This window comes from Pseudophryne corroboree, chromosome 2 (assembly GCF_028390025.1).
Source record: "Pseudophryne corroboree isolate aPseCor3 chromosome 2, aPseCor3.hap2, whole genome shotgun sequence".
Taxonomy (NCBI): domain Eukaryota; kingdom Metazoa; phylum Chordata; class Amphibia; order Anura; family Myobatrachidae; genus Pseudophryne; species Pseudophryne corroboree.
The window spans coordinates 509,821,859-509,845,021 of NC_086445.1; the positions used below are offsets into that span (position 1 = coordinate 509,821,859).

Genomic DNA, 23,163 nt, shown 5'->3' on the forward strand with positions numbered 1-23,163 from the left:
TTAGTTAAAATTCCTCACTTGGAAAGTGGTCATGTTGTTGGCCTTGGCGTCCGCAAGGTGCGTGTCTGAGTTAGCGGCCTTGTCTCACAAGAGCCCCTATTTGATCTTCCATGAAGATAGAGCGGAGTTGAGAACTCGGCAGCAGTTTCTGCCTAAGGTGGTTTCGGCTTTTCACATAAACCAACCTATTGTGGTGCCAGTGGCTACTGGCGCCTTTGTGGACTCAAAGTCTCTAGATGTGGTCAGGGTTTTGAAAATCTATGTAGCCAGAACGGCTCAGATTAGGAAAACGGAGGCTCTGTTTGTCCTATATGCTCCCAATAAGATTGGGACGCCTGCTTCCAAGCAGACTATTGCGCGCTGGATTGCCGTTACCGAAATCGGTTAAGGCCCATTCTACCAGGAAGGTGGGCTTATCTTGGGCGGCTGCCCGTGGGGTCTCGGCATTACAGCTTTGCCGAGCGGCTACTTGGTTGGGTTCAAACACTTTTGCAAAGTTCTACAAGTTTGATACCCTGGCTGATGAGGACCTCTTGTTTGGTCAATCGGTGCTGCAGAGTCATCCGCACTCTCCTGCCCGATCTGAAGCTTTGTTATAAACCCCATGGTCTATGAAGTGTCCCCAGCATCCTCTAGGACGTATGAGAAAATAGGCTTTTAATACCTACCGGTAAATCCTTTTCTCTTAGTCCGTAGAGGATGCTGGGCGCCTGTCCCTGTGCGGACTCTATCTGCAGTAGTGGTTGTAGGTTTTGCTTGTGTTACACAATGGTTGTGTTTAGTTATAATCACTCTGTTGCTGTTTTTTTGTTCATGCTGTTGACTGGGTTTGGTTACAAATGCCATGTTGTACGGCGTGTTTGTGGTGGGAGCTGGTGTGTATCTCTCCCTTAGTTTTAAAATTATATAAATCCTTTTACCCGAAATGTCCGTCTCCCTGGGCACAGTTCCTATAACTGAGGTCTGGAGGAGGGGCATAGAGGGAGGAGCCAGTTCACACCCAGTAAAAGTATTAGAGTGCCCATGTCTCCTGCGGATCCCGTCTATACCCCATGGTCTATGAAGTGTCCCCAGCATCCTCTACGGACTAAGAGAAAAGGATTTACCGGTAGGTATTAAAATCCTATTTTCCTTTTTCTCAGCAGGTAAAACCAGAAGTAATAGCCTAACATGTCGCTCGTTACACTGCAACTAGGGCAGTGCGGTAATCAAATTGGCTATGAGTTGTTTGATGCCATTTGTAGTGATTTCCACAGCAATGGACTATGCTCCAGGAAGGAAAATGACCATTATCAGACGGTTTCTAAAGATCGGTTCTTTGATGAGACTGAATCTGGAGGTATGTTTACTTCTGAGCATTCTAGGAACAATCGTCATCCTGCTTTTACAAAAGTGTCACTTTGCTTATTTTTGTTTTACAGACTTTGTAAGCCGGGCATTGCTACTTGACATGGAGCCCAAAGTCATTTCTCAGACCTTATCCTTGGCAACCCGTTCTGGTAAATGGTCATATAATAACAAGTCACAGTTTTCTCAGAAACAGGGGTCAGGGAACAACTGGGCAAACGGGTATGCTATATATTTACAACATTTTATGCTTTTTATAACCTGTAAATGTTATTTCTGTGTCTCAATTTGTCTGTATGTAAAAATGATTGTTTTTAGCCTTAAATGTATACAAAGGATTAAACAGAAGTTTTACAAATTGCTATATGAGGCTACTCATGCAAGATCTAGAACAAAATAACATTTTCTGCATTATCTGGATTTTTTGTGCTATAGTAATGGCTAACACTTTTGTGTTTCTAATTCAATATAGGTATTGTGTACACGGCCCAAAACACCAGGAGCATGTCATGGATTTAGTAAGAAAGCAAGTAGAAAAATGTGATCGACTGGGTGGTTTTTTCACCATAATGAGCATGGCTGGTGGCACTGGCTCTGGCATGGGGACTTTCATTACAAGATGTTTGCGTGATGCCTATCCAAATTCTCTATTACTCAATGAAGTCATTTGGCCCTACGGAACAGGAGAGGTAAATAAGTGACGATTTTACTCATTGATATTACTTTTCTGACCATGAGCTCTTTTAACAGTGCTCTTTAAACTTCTACTGAGTAAGAGATCAGTGTTTTGTTTTGTTTTGTTTTGTTTTAATTAATTTAGGCTAATTTGGGTCCAGGAACTTATCCCACTTAATTACTTTTGGTTTCTAGCTCATAATTTTAGTTGTGCTCTTCTTCTTTTTTTTGCCCCTTGATTTCAACTTTGTGAGAATTTATATTTGAATGCACATTTGTTTGTCATTTATGTATTCATCCATCTTTCACCATGTCTTTATTTGTTAATGTTTATGTGGTCAGGGTGAGTATTTGTGTGCAGTTGGAAAAGTAGGACAGATTAAATTTGATTGGTAAATTTGATGAGTGTTGTATCCTGCTGTGTCCCTTGTGTCTTCGAGGCCTTTGTCCAGTGGCGTGCGGTGAGGTCAGTGGCTGGTGAGGCACTACAGCCGTAATGCCCACCGAATCCTGTCGATGACCCCCTACTGCCGCCGAACCAATGCCCGCTACTGCCCCTGAGCCGATGCCCGCTGCCACCGCCAATGGCTTATAAACTCGCCCACAATCAACTAACCCAGCCCTCCGCCACTAATTTGCATCTCACTCCGATGTCGCCAATGCCCGCTGCCTGCCTGCTCATCATACTTGTGATATATTGTACATTTTTATAGAAAAAAAAAATGAGTGTTTGGGAAGGGAGTGGGAGGAGGACATGAATGAAGGTTCTTGGCAGATTCACGGTGACATAGGACAAACATATCTAAAATCAGAAATATATTTTACAGTAAGCATTAAGCAAAGAACAGAAACATGTATACATATTCACTACTTTCATGTGTTATTGCACAGGACACTATGGGGGAGATTCAAATGTTTGAAAAGTCATTTGGGAGTCTGTTTTTTCCTATCTAATAGACAGGAAAACACAGACACCTAACCGACTTTTCACGCATTTGAATCTCCCCCAATGAGGGATATTCAATTTCCCCCGAAGAGACATCGGGAGTAAAAACCCCTGATGTTTCTTCGGGTGTTGCGGTCGGGCTATTTGATTAGCTCGGCCAGTAAAAGTTGCAGTTACACCCGTAAACACACAAGTTCAGTGAAACCTATGTGTTTTCAGGTGAAATAACCCCGTTTTCGAATGAACACTGGGCTGTTATCTGGGATTTTGCTTCGCCTCCCGGCAGGTGAAGCAGAATCCCTGATAAGCCGCGGCATGCGCAGGTTTATCGGGGCTAATTAGATACATCTCACCCAACAGCAAGTCGGGGTAATTGAATACCCCGCTATGTATTACTGAGTACATTAAATAGATGGGAACAGGTAGATAATATTAAAATGGAACTGTAGATAATATCACAATATTTAACAACTCCACTTTCAACACTATAAAACCCGCTGTTCAGGTGTGTCATACTATAAACAGAAACTTTGCTCATGTTCTTGGAAACAAGGTGCACTTATAGCATTTAGACAAATGTAAAACGCTTCATACCTGTCATCCTCACCATCAACAGGTATACTGGGTGGCCCTGGGCATTTGGTGCAACAGATAGGATGGGACATACATGGGCTGCACAACAGCACCCAGAGGCACTACCACTGCTGTCCCATCACCCATGGGCTTATGCTGCTGCCCAATTCCTGCAAAGTGCTGTGGCGAGCTGGTGGGCGGGCTGGCCGGCCACAGAGTCAGCACTGAGGAAGCTGTCAGTGCCGTGCATTGAGCTACGTACACCATGGAGCCCCCTGTGGTGCCCAGGCCGCTGTCTGCAGAGCGATTGTAGGTGCCGGTGTGGCGATTAGTGTCCCTGCTGCTTGTGATCAGGCTCCCCGTCCGTTCCTCCGTCCACCCTAATACATGTGGCCGCGGCGCCGGGGATGGTTAAGAGATGGTGACATCAGATCCCCAGCGCACAAGGACTACCTCAGTCGTTGTGCGCTGGGGATCTGATGTCACCATCGCTTAAACATCCCCTGCTCCTGCTGCCACATGTATTATGGTGGACGGAGGAACGGACGGGGAGCCTGATCACACGCAGCGGGGACACCAATCGCCACACCGTTCATACATAATACGGCAGAAGACGGAGTCGGAGGAAAGGGGAGCGGAGAGGGGAGAGCGGCCTCTCCTCCTCTGGCCGGGTCCTAACTGCAGCAGCAAAAGTTAATACAGGGGGAGACACGGACTGGCGGCGGGTGGCTGGCTAGCTGCGGCATATAATGAGTCAGTGTGACTCATTGTAATGCCGGCAGCTGTGGGCCCCTTCACAGCGTCGTGCCTCGGTGCAATGCACTGCTTGCACCGGCGCTAGATCCGCTACTGCTGGTAGCACAGGGTCACACCGCTGCCATTTAACAGCACTAAAACTGATTCAGGAAGAGCATGCTGCCCTCTAGTGGCTGCCGCCCATAGGCAGCTGCCTAAAGCTGCCTAATGGTAGCGCCGGCCCTGCCTGACACAGCTTTAGCATTCTCCGACAGCAGAACTGTGTCAGGGCATGCTGGGATATGTAGTTTCACAACAGCTGGAGGGCCGCAGTTTGGACATGCCTGCTTTAACACTGCAACATGAATGCTACCATCACAAGTGCATGTACATTGGCGGTGTACTCTACACTGAATACTGACGGAGATCTGCATTTATATACAAACACGCAGATGTATGAAGTAGGCTCCATCTTTTACAAAGTGTTTCACATGTAAAGTCAGAAGTGGAAGTGCGTGTCAGCCAAGGTTAAGTAGTATCTTACATACTACTTGCCTTCCAGTAGTTGGAAATAATTACACCCAAGTCCTTTTTCATTTAACCAGTGCAAAACGATCGGCAATTCCGAGTTTCTTGTAATGTTAAAAGCAACTCAAGGAACGCAGTTGTAAAGCGTAACTGTATATGCCAGCACTATATAAGTAATTTTAATAATAGTAAGGATTACATCAGTTGTATTTGGCCTTGTAATTTGGATATTTATTTACAAGAAGCCTTCGTACTGGGCGAGCGACAAGGGTGTGTGGTCACTTCTTACAGGTGTATGCCCTCGCAGCAAGCCCCAGTTTCTCTGTATGCCGGGCGGCTGAACAGAGCGCCGGGAGGTATAGCTGCTCGCCCAGCCCTTGTCTCCATGTGTCGGGCAGCTGGGCAGAGCGCCGGAAGGCTGTATATCTATATCACATATATAGATAGATAGAGATATGTGTACTTCACAATCCTGCAAGAGAAGTCATCAGCAGTGGCTGGGTGTTCCTGAGGATTGTCCATGACTTCTGCGGTGGTCCCTCGGAGAGGGACCGCTGTGTATGGTGATACTTTACTGCCCGATCACTGTGGCCAACAGTGATCTGAACACTGGAGGCAGAGCCGCGGCTGCAGTGCTACAGACTTGGCAGGATGGGATGCCGATAGACTGCCTGATCACTGTAGCCAGCAGTGATCAGGACACAGTGGTGATGGAGCCATGGGGTTGCAGGACGACCCTCTGAGATAGGTGGCTGCTGTAAGATTGGCAGCCATCCAGTAAGCATTTCCAACTGGTCCCATACTTGACTCCACAATCATATCATATCCTTCATTCCTGAGGATTTCTCTGACGTCCTAGTGGATGCTGGGTACTCCGTAAGGACCATGGGGAATAGACGGGCTCCGCAGGAGACTGGGCACTCTTTAAAGAAAGATTAGGTACTACATCTGGTGTGCACTGGCTCCTCCCTCTATGCCCCTCCTCCAGACCTCAGTTAGAATCTGTGCCCGGCCAGAGCTGGATGCACTTAGTGGGCTCTCCTGAGTTCACTAAAAAGAAAGTATTTGTTACGTTTTTTTATTTTCAGTGAGATCTGCTGGCAACAGACTCACTGTTACGTGGGACTTAGGGGAGAGAAGCAAACCTACCTGCTTGCAGCTAGCTTGTGCTTCTAAGGCTACTGGACACCATTAGCTCCAGAGGGATCGAACACAGGGCCCGACCTCGATCGTCCGTTCCCGGAGCCGCGCCGCCGTCCCCCTTGCAGAGCCAGAAAACGGAAGATTCCGGAGAAAATCGGCGGCTGAAGACTCCGGTCTTCAATAAGGTAGCGCACAGCACTGCAGCTGTGCGCCATTGCTCCCACAGCACACCACACGCTCCGGTCACTGGTGGGTGCAGGGCTTGAGGGGGGGGCGCCCTGGGCTGCAATTAGTATACCTTAAGTGGCAAAATGCACATAATACAGTTCTAAACTGTATATGTGCCAAATCCCCCGCCATAATTATTATTAAAAAAGCGGGAGAAGCCCGCCGCTGAAGGGGCGGGGCTATCTTCCTCAGCACAGCCAGCGCCATTTTCTCTTCACAGCTCCGCTGGAAGGACGCTCCCCAGGCTCTCCCCTGCAGTATACACTACAGAAAAGGTAAAAAAGAGAGGGGGGGCACATAAATTTAGGCGCAAATTGTGATATAAGCAGCTATTGGGGGAAAATTCACTTTGTGTATAGTGTAAATCCCTCTGTTATATAGCGCTCTGGTGTGTGCTGGCATACTCTCTCTCTGTCTCCCCAAAGGACTTTGTGGGGTCCTGTCCTCAGTCAGAGCATTCCCTGTGTGTGTGTGCGGTGTGTCGGTACGGCTGTGTCGACATGTTTGATGAGGACGCTTACGTGGAGGCGGAGCAGGTGCCGATAAGTGTGATGTCGCCCCCTGCGGGGCCGACACCAGAGTGGATGGATATGTGGAAGGTATTAACCAACAGTGTCAACTCCTTGCATAAAAGGTTCGATGACGCAGCTTTGGGACAGCCGGCATCTCAGCCCGCGCCTGCCCAGGCATCTCAGAGGCCATCAGGGGCTCAAAAACGCCCGCTACCTCAGATGGCAGACAGATGTCGACACGGAGTCTGACTCCAGTGTCGACGAGGATGAGACAAATGTACAATCCACAAGGGCCATCCGATGCATGATTACGGCAATTAAAAATGTGTTGCACATTTCTGACATTAACCCGGTTACCACTAAAAAGGGTATTATGTTTGGGGAGAAAAAGCAGCCAGTGACTTTTCCCCCATCTGATGAGTTAAATGAATTGTGTGAAGAAGCGTGGGGTTCCCCAGATAAGAAACTAGTGATTTCTAAGCGGTTACTAATGGCGTACCCTTTCCCGCCAACGGATAGGTTACGCTGGGAAACATCCCCTAAGGTGGACAAGGCGCTCACACGCTTATCAAAAAAGGTGGCACTGCCGTCTCAGGATACGGCCGCCTTAATGGAGCCTGCAGATAGAAAGCAGGAGGCTATCCTGAAGTCTGTGTATACACACTCAGGTACTATACTGAGACCTGCTATTGCTTTAGCATGGATGTGTAGTGCTGCAGCAGCATGGTCTGATTCCCTGTCTGATAACATTGATTCCCTTGACAGGGACACTATTTTGCTAACCATAGAGTATATTAAAGACGTAGTCTTATGTATGAGGGATGCACAGAGGGACATTTGCTGGCTGGCATCTAGAATTAATGCAATGTCCATTTCTGCCAGGAGAGTATTATGGACTCGGCAGTGGACAGGTGATGCTGATTCTAAAAGGCACATGGAAGTTTTGCCTTATAAGGGTGAGCAATTGTTTGGGGACGGTCTCTCGGACCTCGTATCCACAGCAACAGCTGGGAAGTTGACTTTTTTACCTCAGGTTCCCTCACAGCCTAAGAAAGCACCGTATTATCAAGTACAGTCCTTTTGGCCTCAGAAAGGCAAGCGGGTTAGAGGCGCGTCCTTTCTGCCCAGAGGCAGGGGTAGAGGGAAAAAGCTGCACCAGACAGCCAGTTCCCAGGAACAAAAATCCTCCCCTGCTTCCAATAAGTCCACCGCATGACGCTGGGGCTCCACAGGTGGAGCCAGGTGCGGTGGGGGCCCGTCTCCGGAACTTCAGCGACCAGTGGGTTCGCTCACAGGTGGATCTCTGGGTTCTACAAGTGGTATCTCAGGGATACAAGCTGGAGTTCGAGACGTCTCCCCCTCGCCGTTACCTCAAATCAGCCTTGCCAGCTACTCCCAAGGACAGGGAGGTAGTACTGGCGGCAATTCACAAGCTGTACCTCCAGCAGGTGATAATCAAAGTTCCCCTCCTTCAACAGGGACGGGGTTACTATTCCACAATGTTTGTGGTACCGAAACCAGACGGTTCGGTGAGACCCATTCTAAATTTGAAATCCTTGAACACTTATATAAGGAAGTTCAAGTTCAAAATGGAATCGCTCAGGGCGGTTATTGCAAGCCTGGAAGAGGGGGATTATATGGTATCACTGGACATCAAGGATGCTTACCTACATGTCCCCATTTACCCACCTCACCAGGAGTACCTCCGATTTGTGGTACAGGACTGCCATTACCAATTCCAGACGTTGCCGTTTGGTCTGTCCACGGCACCGAGGGTGTTTACCAAGGTAATGGCCGAAATGATGATACTCCTTCGAAAGAAGGGAGTTATAATTATCCCGTACTTGGACGATCTCCTTATAAAGGCGAGGTCAATGGAGCAGTTGTTGGTCGGAGTAGCACTATCTCAGGAAGTGCTGCAACAGCACTGCTGGATTCTGAATATCCCAAAGTCGCAGCTGGTTCCTACGACGCGTCTGCTGTTCTTGGGTATGATTCTGGACACAGAACAGAAGAAGGTGTTTCTCCCGGAGGAGAAGGCCAAGGAGTTGTCATCTCTGGTCAGAGACCTCCTGAAACCAAAACAGGTGTCGGTGCATCACTGCACGCGAGTCCTGGGAAAGATGGTAGCTTCTTACGAAGCAATTCCCTTCGGCAGGTTCCATGCAAGGATCTTTCAGTGGGATCTGTTAGACAAGTGGTCCGGATCGCATCTTCAGATGCATCGGCTGATCACCCTGTCCCAGAGGGCCAGGGTGTCTCTGCTGTGGTGGCTGCAGAGTGCTCATCTTCTCGAGGGCTGCAGATTCGGCATACAGGACTGGGTCCTGGTGACCACGGATGCAAGCCTCCGAGTTTGGGGGGCAGTCACTCAGGGAAGAAACTTCCAAGGACAATGGTCGAGTCAGGAGACTTCCCTACACATAAATATTCTGGAACTAAGGGCCATTTACAATGCCCTAAGTCAAGCAAAACCCCTGCTTCAAAACCAGCCGGTGCTGATTCAGTCAGACAACATCACGGCGGTCGCCCATATAAACCGACAGGGCGGCACAAGAAGCAGGATGGCGTTGGCAGAAGCCACAAGGATTCTCCGATGGGCGGAAAATCACGTGATAGCACTGTCAGCAGTGTTCATTCCGGGAGTGGACAACTGGGAAGCAGACTTCCTCAGCAGGCACGACCTCCACCCGGGAGAGTGGGGACTTCATCCAGAAGTCTTCCAGCTGATTGTAAATCGTTGGGAAAGGCCACAGGTTGACATGATGGCGTCCCGCCTCAACAAAAAGCTAAAAAGATATTGCGCCAGGTCAAGGAACCCTCAGGCGATAGCTGTGGACGCTCTAGTGACACTGTGGGTGTACCAGTCGGTTTATGTGTTCCCTCCTCTTCCTCTCATACCAAAGGTACTGAGGATAATAAGAAAGAGAGAAGTAAGAACTATACTCATCGTTCCGGATTGGCCAAGAAGAACTTGGTACCCGGAACTACAAGAAATGATCTCGGAGGACCCTTGGCCTCTGCCGCTCCGACAGGTCCTGCTACAGCCGGGGCCCTGTCTGTTCCAAGACTTACCGCGGCTGCGTTTGACGGCATGGCGGTTGAACGCCGGATCCTGATGGAAAAGGGCATTCCGGTTGAAGTCATTCCTACGCTGATAAAAGCTAGGAAGGATGTGACAGCAAAACATTATCACCGCATATGGCGAAAATATGTTGCTTGGTGTGAGGCTATGAAGGCCCCAACAGAGGAATTTCAGCTGGGTCGATTTCTGCACTTCCTACAGTCAGGAGTGACTATGGGCCTAAAATTGGGATCCATAAAAGTCCAGATTTCGGCCCTGTCTATTTTCTTTCAAAAAGAACTGGCTTCACAGCCTGAAGTTCAGACGTTTGTTAAGGGAGTGCTGCATATTCTGCCCCCTTTTGTGCCTCCAGTGGCACCTTGGGATCTCAACGTTGTGTTGGATTTCCTAAAATCACATTGGTTTGAGCCACTTCAGACCGTGGAGTTGAAATATCTCACGTGGAAAGTGGTCATGCTTTTGGCCTTGGCTTCGGCTAGGCGTCTGTCAGAATTGGCGGCTTTGTCATGTAAGAGCCCCTATCTGATCTTCCATATGGACAGGGCAGAATTGAGGACTCGTCCCCAATTTCTCCCTAAGGTGGTGTCAGCGTTTCATTTGAACCAACCTATTGTGGTGCCTGCGGCTACTCGGGACTTGGAGGCTTCCAAGTTGCTGGACGTAGTCCGGGCCCTGAAAATCTATGTTTCCAGGACGGCTAGAGTCAGAAAAACTGACTTGCTGTTTATCCTGCATGCACCCAACAAGCTGGGTGCTCCTGCTTCTAAGCAGACTATTGCTCGCTGGATCTGTAGCACGATTCAGCTTGCACATTCTGCGGCTGGACTGCCGCATCCTAAATCAGTCAAAGCCCATTCCATGAGGAAGGTGGGCTCTTCTTGGGCGGCTGCCCGAGGGGTCTCGGCTTTACAACTTTGCCGAGCTGCTACCTGGTCGGGATCAAACACGTTTGCAAAATTCTACAAGTTTGATACCCTGGCTGAGGAGGACCTTGAGTTTGCTCATTCGGTGCTGCAGAGTCATCTGCACTCTCCCGCCTGTTTGGGAGCTTTGGTATAAATCCCCATGGTCCTTACGGAGTACCCAGCATCCACTAGGACGTCAGAGAAAATAAGAATTTACTCACCGGTAATTCTATTTCTCGTAGTCCGTAGTGGATGCTGGGAGCCCGTCCCAAGTGCGGACTTCTGCAGTACTTGTATATAGTTATTGCTTAACTATAGGGTTATTGTTCTGAGCCATCTGTTTAATGGGGCTCAGCTGTTGTTCATACTGTTAACTGGGTATAGTATCACAAGTTGTACGGTGTGATTGGTGTGGCTGGTATGAGTCTTACCCTGGATTCCAAATCCTTTCCTAGTAATGTCAGCTCTTCCGGGCACAGTTTCCCTAACTGAGGTCTGGAGGAGGGGCATAGAGGGAGGAGCCAGTGCACACCAGATGTAGTACTTAATCTTTCTTTAAAGAGTGCCCAGTCTCCTGCGGAGCCCGTCTATTCCCCATGGTCCTTACGGAGTACCCAGCATCCACTACGGACTACGAGAAATAGAATTACCGGTGAGTAAATTCTTATTTAGCTGAGACCTTCACAGACCTGACACGTCCAAGTTAGGTGGGATGACCTGAACAGTACCAGTTATCACCTATGGGGATCTGGGACCTGCGCAGCAGCCCACACCACCTCGCACCCAATGGAGGACTGTGTGTCTCTGTGGGTCATGCTCAGGAGGCAGAGCACTGGGACTGGGCCGTGACCTCTATCTTGCCATGTACTCATTTTTCTGTGTTGAAAGGCTACCATCACGCCAGCTTCCACCTGCTTCTGCTACTGGTTACCCTTAGGACTTTGAGGGAGGAAAAGATCTGTCTGACGGCCAACCTGCATCCCTGCTTCTGCTACCCGACCTCCAGCGGACTCCACCCTACGCTTTGGGTAGCACAGGCTGAGTAGGCTCTTTCCATGTGGCAACAAATGACTAAGAGAAGAAAATAAATATCCAGTATGTGGTGCACAATGTAATTTTCATATATTTAAAATGTAACTTTTATTCATTATTTCTCTTATGTCCTAGAGGATGCTGGGGTCCACATTAGTACCATGGGGTATAGACGGGTCCACTAGGAGCCATTGGCATTTTAAGAGTTTGAGAGTGTGGGCTGGCTTCTCCCTCTATGCCCCTCCTACCAGACTCAGTTTAGAAAATGTTTCCGGAGGAGCCGGTCACAGCTAGGGGAGCTCTCCAGAGTTTCTCTAGTAAAGTTGTTTTTTAGAGTTTATTATTTTACAGGGAGGCTGCTGGCAAACAGCCTCCCTGCTTCGTGGGACTAAGGGGAGGAGTAGTGTCCGCCCTGCGGGGTCTGAGCCACTATCTCCGCTGACAGGACACTGAGCTCCTGAGGGGATCGAACGTTCCCCGCCACAGGGGATCGCTCACCCCGGTAGCATGCCGCCACCCCCTTACAGAGCCAGAAGATCGGTACAGTACTGACCCGGGGCTCAGCGGTACATAGTGCGGCTTTGTGAGGGGCGCCCTGAGCCCAGCGCCTACACTGACCTCCAAGCCTGTCAGGGTCCCAGGATCGCTGCCAGCATAATTCCTCAGGCCAGTATAATCTCCAGAAGAGCGGGAAGACAGCGCCATTAAGGGGGCGGAGCTTCTCCTCAGAGCGGACCCAGTAGCGTTCAGCGCCATTTTCCTGCCTGCAGAAGCGCTGTCAGTGAGAGCTGTCCCTCCAATTCAATTCCAGCTATCTCTTACGGTACCAGGGGGTAGTAGAAGGCGGGGGGGGGGGGGGGGGGGGGGAGGCTGTGTACAGACTATGTAACCTATTAAGGTGCACAGTCAGCGCTGGTTGGGGGTCTCCCTATACCTTGGAAGCGCTGTGTGTGGGTTAGCTCCAATCTCTGTCTCTCTCTTGCCATTCTTGGGGATGCAACTCTGTCTGCCCTCCCCTGTGTGTGTGTGTGTGTGTGTGTGTGTGGTGTCTGTGGTCATTAAGCTATGTCCAGGGACTGTGCCATATGCTGCAGAGGACATGTCCTCTCAGAATGACCCCATTCCATGTAATCAGGATTGCACTGTTTTAGCGCAGATACCAGCAAGGGAGCATGAATGGTTATCCTCTATCAAATCTATGATTTCTACTAGGGTTGCACAGAATGAATCTGCAACTCAGGTTTTACAGAACTCTATGGCAGTTTGGTCCGGTTCTATTACCTCAGGGCTCCCCACTGTAGGTTCCCACAAACGTGCTCTTGACCAGATTATGCAAAATGACACGGATACCGATTCTGATATAGCAGACTGTGATGGGGACGTGCTCAGGGGGGCCGCATCTCTTGCTAAAGGGGTGCAGTTGATGATAGAGGCTATTAGAGATGTGTTGAATATTGCTGATAAAACACCTGAGCAGGTTGAGGAGGCTTACTTCACTGACAATAAGAAAGCCTCGCTAACCTTTCCTGCGTCCAAAGAATTAAATGCTATATTTGAGAAAGCATGGGAAAACCCGGAGAAGAAATTCCAGATCCCTAGAAGGGTTCTGGATGCTTTCCCCTTCCCTGAGGAGGATAGGAAAAAATGGGAAAACCCACCCATAGTGGACGCGTCTGTATCCAGACTATCAAAAAAGGTGGTTTTACCTGTTCCAGGATCTACCGCATAAGAGGAGCCGGCTGATCGCAAAATTGATACTACGCTCAAATCCATATACACGGCTTCAATGGCGATACTACGTCCCACTATTGCCTGTGTATGGATTTCCAAAGCTATAGTAAAGTGGTCAGACACGTTACTTGAGGATTTGGATACAATGGATAAAAATTTTGTTGAATTGTTTTTACGTAACATTCAGGATTCCGCAGGATTTATGGTAGAATCCATGAAAGACCTGGGTTCTATGGCTGCAGGGATATCTTCCATGTCTGTCTCAGCTCGTAGGGACTTTGGCTGCGCTAGTGGTCTGCCGACGCAGAATCCACAGGTGTGGAGACCCTACCCTACACAGGTCAGGCTCCAGGGGCGGATCCAGAAAAAAATTACAGGGGGGGCACCATAAGGGGCGTGGCTTCGTTGGAATGGGCGTGGCTTCGTTGGAATGGGCGTGGTATTGCAGGAAAAGACTACCTTATACCCCAGTTTTGCAACCTGCACGCCCAGACGTTGGCCACTACAGGAAAGAAAAATAATCCTGATTCATGCCCCTTACATTATTTGTCATTTTTCCTCCTTATAGTAATGCCCAGTATACATTATGCCACATACTGCAATGGCCCTTAGACATTATGCCACACACACAATAATGCACATGACACAGTATGCACACACCGTAATGCCCCCGACACATTATGCCACACACCGTAATGCCCCCGACACATTATGCCACACACTATAATGCCTGTGACACATTATGACAGGAATTGCAATGCCCGTTATACATTATGCTACACACTGCACTGCCCCTGATACATTATAGCACATACAATGTCTGTGACACATTATGACACACACTGCAATGTCCGTGATACATTATACCACACACTGCAATGCCCGATGCATTATAGCACATACAATGCCTGTGACACATTATACCACACACTGCAATGACCTTGAGACATTATACCACAATGCCCGTGATATAGTATACCATACACCGTAATGCCTGTGACACATACCGCAATGCCCGTTATACCCTATGCCACACACCGCAATGCCCGTTATATATTATGCCACACTGCAATGACCCTGAGACATTATACCACATACCACAATGCCCGTGATATAGTATACCACACACCGTAATGCCTGACACATTATGACACACACCGCAATGTCCGTGATACATTATGCCACACACTGCAATGACCCTGAGACATTATACCACATATCACAATGCCAGCGATATAGTATACCATACACCGTAATGCCTGTGACACATTATGACACACACCGCAATGTCCGTGATACATTATGCCACACACCGTAATGCCCATTACACATTAAGTCCTACAGTAAGGCTTCTAATTACTTTTCAAATACCTGCTCGTTGTCAGGGGTTTCATGCACTGGGTGTCATGCTCGTTGCCAGGGGTTTCATGCTCTTGGTTCCATGCACGGTGCCAGGGGTTTTCATGCACTGGGTGTTCTGCTCGTTGCCAGGGGTTTCATGCACTGGGTGTCATGCTCGTTGCCAGGGGTTTCATGCACTGGGTGTCATGCTCGTTGCTAGGAGGTAGTCCTTGTTGCTAGGGCTGTGCTCCCAGTGCCACATATGTCCCCAGTGCCAGATATTCCCCCACGGTGTCAGGTACTCACATGCCCCCAGTGCCAAATATAGCCCCCCCCCCCCCCATGTGCCAGGTACACATATACCCCCCCAGTGCCACATATGCCCCCAGTGCCAGATATTCCCCGACAGTGCCACATATGCCCCCAGTGCCAGATATCCCCTTCCCAGTGCTATATATGCCCCCAGTGCCACATATGCCCCAGTGCCAGATATTCCCCCCCAGTGCCACATATGCCCCCAGTGCCAGATATTCCCCCCCCCAGTGCCACATATGCCCCCAGTGCCAGATATCCCCCCCCCCAGTGCCATATATGCCCCCAGTGCCAGATATTCCCCCCCCCAGTGCCAGATATGTCCCCAGTGCCAGATATTCTCTCCCCCCCCCCCCTCCCTGCCAAATATGCCCCCAGTGCCAGATATTCCCCCCCAGTGCTAGATATGACCCCTCAGTGCGTCCCCCCCCCCCCCCCGCGCTTCCTCTGCCGCCGCCGCTCCCCTGCTGTTAGGAGGGACAAGGAGGGCACAGTGCACGCCTCCCTATGTCCCTCCTGTGTCTCCGGCGGCCGCCACTTCCTTTATGAGACCCGCGGCCGCCGGAGACCCAGGAGGGACACAGGGAGGCATGCACTGTGCCCTCCGTGTCCCTCCTAACAGCAGCGGAGGAAACGAGACCGCAGACTGACATGCGGACGCTCGTCCGCATGTCAGTCTGCACTAAATCAGTGGCGCCCCCGCAGCCCCTCGCCCCCAAGCCACCGCGAGGGCTGCGGCCTGCGCACAAAATAAAAATAAAAATACAAAAATCAACTAAAAATGACAGGGGGGGCACGTGCCTTGGTGCCCCCCCCCCCCTAAATCCGCCACTGTCAGGCTCTCTTTGGGGAAGCGTTGGATGTGTGGATTTCCACGGCTACAGTGGGTAAGTCTCCTTTTCTTCCCTCAGCTGCACCTGCTACAAATAAACCCTTTTTTTCAGCTGAATCACAGCCCTTTCAGACTGCCAAAGCAAGAAAGACCAAGCTGTCCAACACCTTCCTTCGAGGAGGTCGGCCAAATTCAAGAAACCTGCTGCTGTGGGTTCACAGGAACAGAAACCTACTTCAGGTACGCAAAAAGTCCTCAGCATGACGGTGGACAGTGTGGCCAGTGGGGGCGAGACTCAGACATTTTAGTCACGTCTGGGTGTCGTCCGGCCTGGATCCCTGGGTTCAAGATATTGTGTCCCAGGGGTACAGGCTGGAATTTCAAGATCTCCCTCCTCACCGATTCTTCAAATCAGGCTTACCAGCTTTGCTGGCAGACAGGGCTATCCCTACAGGAGGTCATCCAAAAGTTGGTGGAGGCACAGGTTATTGTACCAGTTCCACCCCATATGCAAAACAAAGGTTACTATTCGAACCTTTTTGTGGTATCGAAACTGGATGGTTCGGTCAGACCCATTCTGAACTTAGAATCGCTAAACCCCTTCCTGAGGGAGTTGAAGTTCAAAATGGAGTCTCTAAGGGTGGTGATATCAGGTCTGGAGGAGGGGGAATTCATGTATCCCTGGATATCAAGGATGCGTACTTCCACATTCTGATTTGGCCGCCGCATCAAGCTTTTCTCTGATTCGCACTGTTTTTTTTCAATTCCAGGCCCTGCCATTCGGCCTCCCCACAGCACGAGGGTATTCACCAAGGTGATGGCGGAAATGATGGTTCTCCTCCGCAGACAAGGGGTGAACATAATTCCATATCTGGATGATCTGCTGATAAAGGCATCGTCCAAGGAGAAGCTCTTACAGTCCATTGTTCTCACGACCCATCTACTCAGGGAACACGGCTGGATCCTGAATCTTCCAAAATCACATTTGGAACCAACCAGGAGGTTGTCCTTTCTTGGAATGATCCTCGACACGGAAGTGCAGAGGGCGCTTCTTCCAGAGGAAAAAGCGTTGGTGACACAAACAATGGTCCAGGATGTCCTGATGCCAGCCCGGGTGTCGGTTCATCAGTGCATTCGCCTTCTGGGAAAGATGGTGGCCTCTTACGAGGCTCTGCAGTACGTCAGGTTTCATGCTCGCTCCTTCCAACTGGATCTCCTGGACAAGTGGTCAGGATCCCATCTACACATGCACCAGAGAATACGTCTGTCACCAAAGGCCAGGATTTCACTCCTCTGGTGGCTACAATTACCTCACCTTCTGGAGGGCCGCAGGTTCGGGATTCAGGACTGGATCCTTCTAACCACGGATGCAAGTCTTCGGGGCTGGGGCGCAGTCACTCAAGAAGAAACTTTCCAAGGAAAGTGGTCAAGTCTGGAAGCCGTCCTGCCGATAAACATTCTGGAACTAAGAGCCGTCTACAACGGTCTTCTTCAAGCGGCCCATCTTCTACAAAATCGGGCCATTCAAGTGCAGTCTGACAATGTAACGACAGCGGCTTACATAAACTGACAGGGCACAACGAAGAGCAGAGCTGCAATGTCAGAGGTAACAAGAATCATCCTCTGGGCAGAAAAACACGCGTTGGCGCTGTCGGCAATCTTCATTCCAGGAGTAGACAACTGGGAAGCGGACTTCCTCAACAGACACGATCTCCATCCAGGGGAGTGGGGTCTCCATCCGGAGGTGTTCAAGGAGGTAACAGATCTTTGGGGCTTACCCCAAATCGACATGATGACCTCTCGTCTCAACAAGAAGCTTCAGCGGTATTGTTCCAGGTTGAGGGACCTGCAAGCAGTGGCGGTGGACGCCCTAGTGACTCCGGGGGTGTTCCAGTCAGTGTACGTGTTTCCTCCACTTCCACTCATTCCAAGAGTTCTCAAACTCATAAGGAGAACAAGAGTTCCGGCAATCCCCAATTGCTCCGGACTGGCCAAGAAGGTCTTGGTACGCGGATCTTCTTCAGGAGGACCTGCTGCAGCAGGGGCCGTTCGCCTATCAAGACTTACCACGGCTACGTTTGACGGCATGGAGGTTGAACGCCAGACACTAGCTCGGAGGGGCATTCCGAACAAGGTTATTCCTACCCTGATACAGGCTAGGAAAGGAGTAACGTCTAAACATTACCATCGTATTTGGAAAAAATATGTATCTTGGTGTGAGTCCAAGAAGTTTCCTATGGTGGAGTTTCAACTGGGACGGTTTCTCCTCTTCCTGCAAGCAGGTGTGGACTGTTTCTGGAAGAAAATGGATAGGGACAAAATCTGGACGTTTACGGATCGTAAACGTCCATATTTCGTCCCTATCCATTTTCTTCCATAAACAGTTGGCTGCCCTCCCTGAGGTTCAGACTTTTTTGAAAGGAGTTCTGCACATTCAACCTCCCTTTGTACCGCCTACGGCACCCTGGGATCTTAACGTGGTGTTGCAGTTCCTCCAGTCGGACTGGTTTGAGTCTCTGTAGGAGGTTGAGGTCAAGTTTCTCATGTGGAAGGCTGTCCCTTTGTTGGCCTTAGCTTCTGCTAGACGTGTGTCGGAGTTGGGGGCTTTGTCATGTAAAAGCCCATACTTGATCTTCCATGAAGATAGAGCGGAGCTCCGGACTCCTCAGCAGTTTCTTCCGAAGGTTGTGTCGGCATTTCATATAAACCAACCTATTGTGGTGCCAGTTGCGACTGACTCCTCAATTTCATCAAAGTCCTTAGATGTGGTAAGGGCTCTAAACTATCTGAGGAGGACTGCTCGTCACAGAAAATTTGACTCTCTGTTTGTCCTGTATGATCCCAAGAAAATTGGGTGTCCTGCTTCTAAGCAGACGATTTCTCGCTGGATCAGGTTCACTATCCAGCATGCGTATTCTATGTCAGGCTTGCCATGTCCTACGTCTGTTAAGACCCACTCTACTCGTAAGGTGGGTTCTTCCTGGGCGGCTTCCCGGGGGTGTCTCGGCTTTACAACTCTGCCGAGCGGCTACTTGGTCGGGGTCGGACTTTGGCCTCTGAGGACCTGATGTTTGGTAAATCAGTTCTGCAGGAGCCTCCGCGCTCTCCCTTCCATTCTGGGAGCTTTGGTACATCCCCATGGTACTAATGTGAACTCCAGCATCCTCTAGGACGTAAGAGAAAATAGGATTTTAATTACCTACCGGTAAATCCTTTTCTCGTAATCCGTAGAGGATGCTGGGCGCCCACCCAGCGCTTCATTTTCCTGCAGTGGTTATCTGGTTCAGTACAACTTTGGTTTTCTCTATCGTCCTAGTGGATGCTGGGGTTCCTGAAAGGACCATGGGGAATAGCGGCTCCGCAGGAGACAGGGCACAAAAAGTAAAGCTTTAGGATCAGGTGGTGTGCACTGGCTCCTCCCCCTATGACCCTCCTCCAAGCCTCAGTTAGATTTTTGTGCCCGGCCGAGAAGGGTGCAATCTAGGTGGCTCTCCTAAAGAGCTGCTTAGAAAAGTTTAGCTTAGGTTTTTTATTTTACAGTGAGTCCTGCTGGCAACAGGATCACTGCAACGAGGGACTTAGGGGAGAAGAAGTGAACTCACCTGCGTGCAGGATGGATTGGCTTCTTTGGCTACTGGACATTAGCTCCAGAGGGACGATCACAGGTACAGCCTGGATGGTCACCGGAGCCTCGCCGCCGGCCCCCTTGCAGATGCTGAAACGAGAAGAGGTCCAGAATCGGCGGCAGAAGACTCCTCAGTCTTCTTAAGGTAGCGCACAGCACTGCAGCTGTGCGCCATTTCCTCTCAGCACACTTCACACGGCAGTCACTGAGGGTGCAGGGCGCTGGGAGGGGGGCGCCCTGGGAGGCAAATGAAAACCTTTTTTGGCTAAAAATACCTCACATATAGCCTCCGGGGGCTATATGGAGATATTTAACCCCTGCCAGAATCCATTAAAGAGCGGGAGACGAGCCCGCCGAAAAAGGGGCGGGGCCTATCTCCTCAGCACACAGCGCCATTTTCCCTCACAGAAAGGCTGGAGGGAAGGCTCCCAGGCTCTCCCCTGCACTGCACTACAGAAACAGGGTTAAAACAGAGAGGGGGGGCACTAATTTGGCGTTAGAAATATATAAAAGATGCTATAAGGGAAAACACTTATATAAGGTTGTCCCTATATAATTATAGCGTTTTTGGTGTGTGCTGGCAAACTCTCCCTCTGTCTCTCCAAAGGGCTAGTGGGTCCTGTCCTCTATCAGAGCATTCCCTGTGTGTGTGCTGTGTGTCGGTACGTGTGTGTCGACATGTATGAGGACGATGTTGGTGAGGAGGCGGAGCAATTGCCTGTAATGGTGATGTCACTCTCTAGGGAGTCGACACCGGAATGGATGGCTTATTTAGGGAATTACGTGATAATGTCAACACGCTGCAAGGTCGGTTGACGACATGAGACGGCCGACAAACAATTAGTACCGGTCCAGACGTCTCAGAAACACCGTCAGGGGTTTTAAAACGCCCGTTTACTTTAGTCGGTCGACACAGACACAGACACGGACACTGAATCCAGTGTCGACGGTGAATAAACAAACGTATTCCTTATTAGGGCCACACGTTAAGGGCAATGAAGGAGGTGTTACATATTTCTGATACTACAAGTACCACAAAAGAGGGTATTATGTGGGATGTGAAAAAACTACCGTAGTTTTTCCTGAATCAGATAAATTAAATGAAGTGTGTGATGATGCGTGGGTTCCCCCCGATAGAAAATTATGGGCGGTATACCCTTTCCCGCCAGAAGTTAGGGCGCGTTGGGAAACACCCCTTAGGGTGGATAAGGCGCTCACACGCTTATCAAAACAAGTGGCGGTACCGTCTATAGATAGGGCCGTCCTCAAGGAGCCAGCTGACAGGAGGCTGGAAAATATCATAAAAAGTATATACACACATACTGGTGTTATACTGCGACCAGCGATCGCCTCAGCCTGGATGTGCAGAGCTGGGGTGGCTTGGTCGGATTCCCTGACTAAAAATATTGATACCCTTGACAGGGACAGTATTTTATTGACTATAGAGCATTTAAAGGATGCATTTTCTATATATGCGAGATGCACAGAGGGATATTTGCACTCTGGCATCAAGAGTAAGTGCGATGTCCATATCTGCCAGAAGATGTTTATGGACACGACAGTGGTCAGGTGATGCAGATTCCAAACGGCACAAAGGTGTATTGCCGTATAAAGGAAGAGGAGTTATTTGGGGTCGGTCCATCGGACCTGGTGGCCACGGCAACTGCTGGAAAATCCACCGTTTTTACCCTAAGTCACATCTCTGCAGAAAAAGACACCGTCTTTTCAGCCTCAGTCCTTTCGTCCCTATAAGAGTCATATCTGCCCAGGGATAGAGGAAAGGGAAGAAGACTGCAGCAGGCAGCCCATTCCCAGGAACAGAAGCGTTCCACCGCTTCTGCCAAGCTCTCAGCATGACGCTGGGACCGTACAGGACCCCTGGATCCTACATGTAGTATCCCAGGGGTACAGATTGGAATGTCGAGACGTTTCCCCTTCGCAGGCTCCTGAAGTCTGGTTTACCAAGGTCTCCCTCCGACAAGGAGGCAGTATGGGAAACAATTCACAAGCTGTATTCCCAGCAGGTGATAATCAAATTACCCCTCCTACAACAAGAAAAGGGGTATTATTCCACATTATATTGTGGTACTGAAGCCAGAAGGCTAGGTGAGACCTATTCTAAATCTAAAAAAATTTGAACACTTACAAAGGTTCAAATCAAGATGGAGTCACTCAGAGCAGTGATAACGAACCAGGAAGAAGGGGACTATATAGTGTCCCGAGACATCAGGGATGCTTACCTCCATGTCCAAAATTTGCCCTTCTCACTAAGGGTACCTCAGGTTCGTGGTACAGAACTGTCACTATCAGTTTCAGACGCTGCCGTTTGGATTGTCCACGGCACCCCGGGTCTTTACCAAGGTAATGGCCGAAATGATGATTCTTCTTCGAAGAAAAGGCGTCTTAATTATCCCTTACTTGGACGATCTCCTGATAAGGGCAAAGTCCAGGGAACAGTTGGAGGTCGGAGTAGCACTATCTCGGATACTGCTACAACAGCACTGGTGGATTCTAAATATTCCAAAATCGCAGCTGATCCCGACGACAAGTCTGCTGTGCCTAGGGATGATTCTGGACACAGTCCAGAAAAAGGTGTTTCTCCCGGAAGAGAAAGCCAGGGAGTTATCCGAGCTAGTCAGGAACCTCCTAAAATCAGTGCATCATTGCACAAGGGTCCTGGTGAAGATGGTGACTTCCTACGAAGCAATTCCATTCGGCAGATTTCACGCAAGAATTTTTCAGTGGGATCTGCTGGACAAATGGTCCGGATCACATCTTCAGATGCATCAGCGGATAACCCTATATCCAAGGACAAGGGTGTCTCTCCTGTGGTGGTTACAGAGTGCTCATCTTCTAGAGGGCCGCAGATTCGGCATTCAGGATTGGATGCTGGTGACCACGGAGGCCAGCCCGAGAGGCTGGGGAGCAGTCACACAAGGAAAAAATTTCCAGGGAGTGTGATCAAGTCTGGAGACTTTTCTCCACATAAATATACTGGAGCTAAGGGTAAATTTATAATACTCTAAGCTTAGCAAGACCTCTGCTTCAAGGTCAGCCGGTATTGATCCAGTGGGAAAAACATCACGGCAGTCGCCCACGTAAATAGACAGGGCGGCACAAGAAGCAGGAGGGCAATGGCAAAAACTGCAAGGACTTTTCGCTGGGCGGAAAATCATGTGATAGCACTGTCAGCAGTGTTTCATTCCGGGAATGGAAACTGGGAAGCAGACTTCCTCAGCAGGCACGACCTCCACCCGGCAGAATGGAAACTTCATCGGGAAGTTTTCCACATGATTGTAAACCGTTGGGAAATACCAAAGGTGGACATGATGGCGTCCCGTCTGAACAAAAAACGGGACAGGTATTGCGCCAGGTTAAGAGACCCTCAGGCAATAGCTGTGGACGTTCTGGTAACACCATGGATGTACCAGTCGGTGTATGTGTTCCATCCTCTGCTTCTCATACCTAAGGTACTGAGACTTATAAGACGTAGAGGAGTAAGAACTATACTCATGGCTCCGGATTGGCCAAGAAGGACTTGGTACCCGGAACTTCAAGAGATGCTCACAGAGGACTTATGGCCTCTGCCGCTAAGAAGGGACTTGTTTCAGCA

The 23,163-nt window shown here is 49.6% G+C and overlaps 1 protein-coding gene across 6 annotated transcripts in view; it reads left to right on the forward strand.

Moving 5' to 3' along the window:
• Positions 1 to 23,163, forward strand: part of TUBD1 (tubulin delta 1) — a 113,102-nt gene that overhangs the window by 39,894 nt on the left and 50,045 nt on the right. For 4 of the 6 annotated variants that reach the window (XM_063954040.1, XM_063954038.1, XM_063954042.1 and 1 more), the window contains 3 exons: positions 1,143 to 1,339; positions 1,422 to 1,569; positions 1,820 to 2,036. In XM_063954040.1, the coding sequence (XP_063810110.1) occupies positions 1,171 to 1,339; positions 1,422 to 1,569; positions 1,820 to 2,036 (534 nt within the window). In that variant the 5' untranslated portion in view covers positions 1,143 to 1,170. Of the gene's footprint in view, positions 1 to 1,142; positions 1,340 to 1,419; positions 1,570 to 1,819; positions 2,037 to 23,163 lie in introns of those variants that run through there. The other 2 variants (XM_063954039.1, XM_063954043.1) reach the window with 2 other exon arrangements.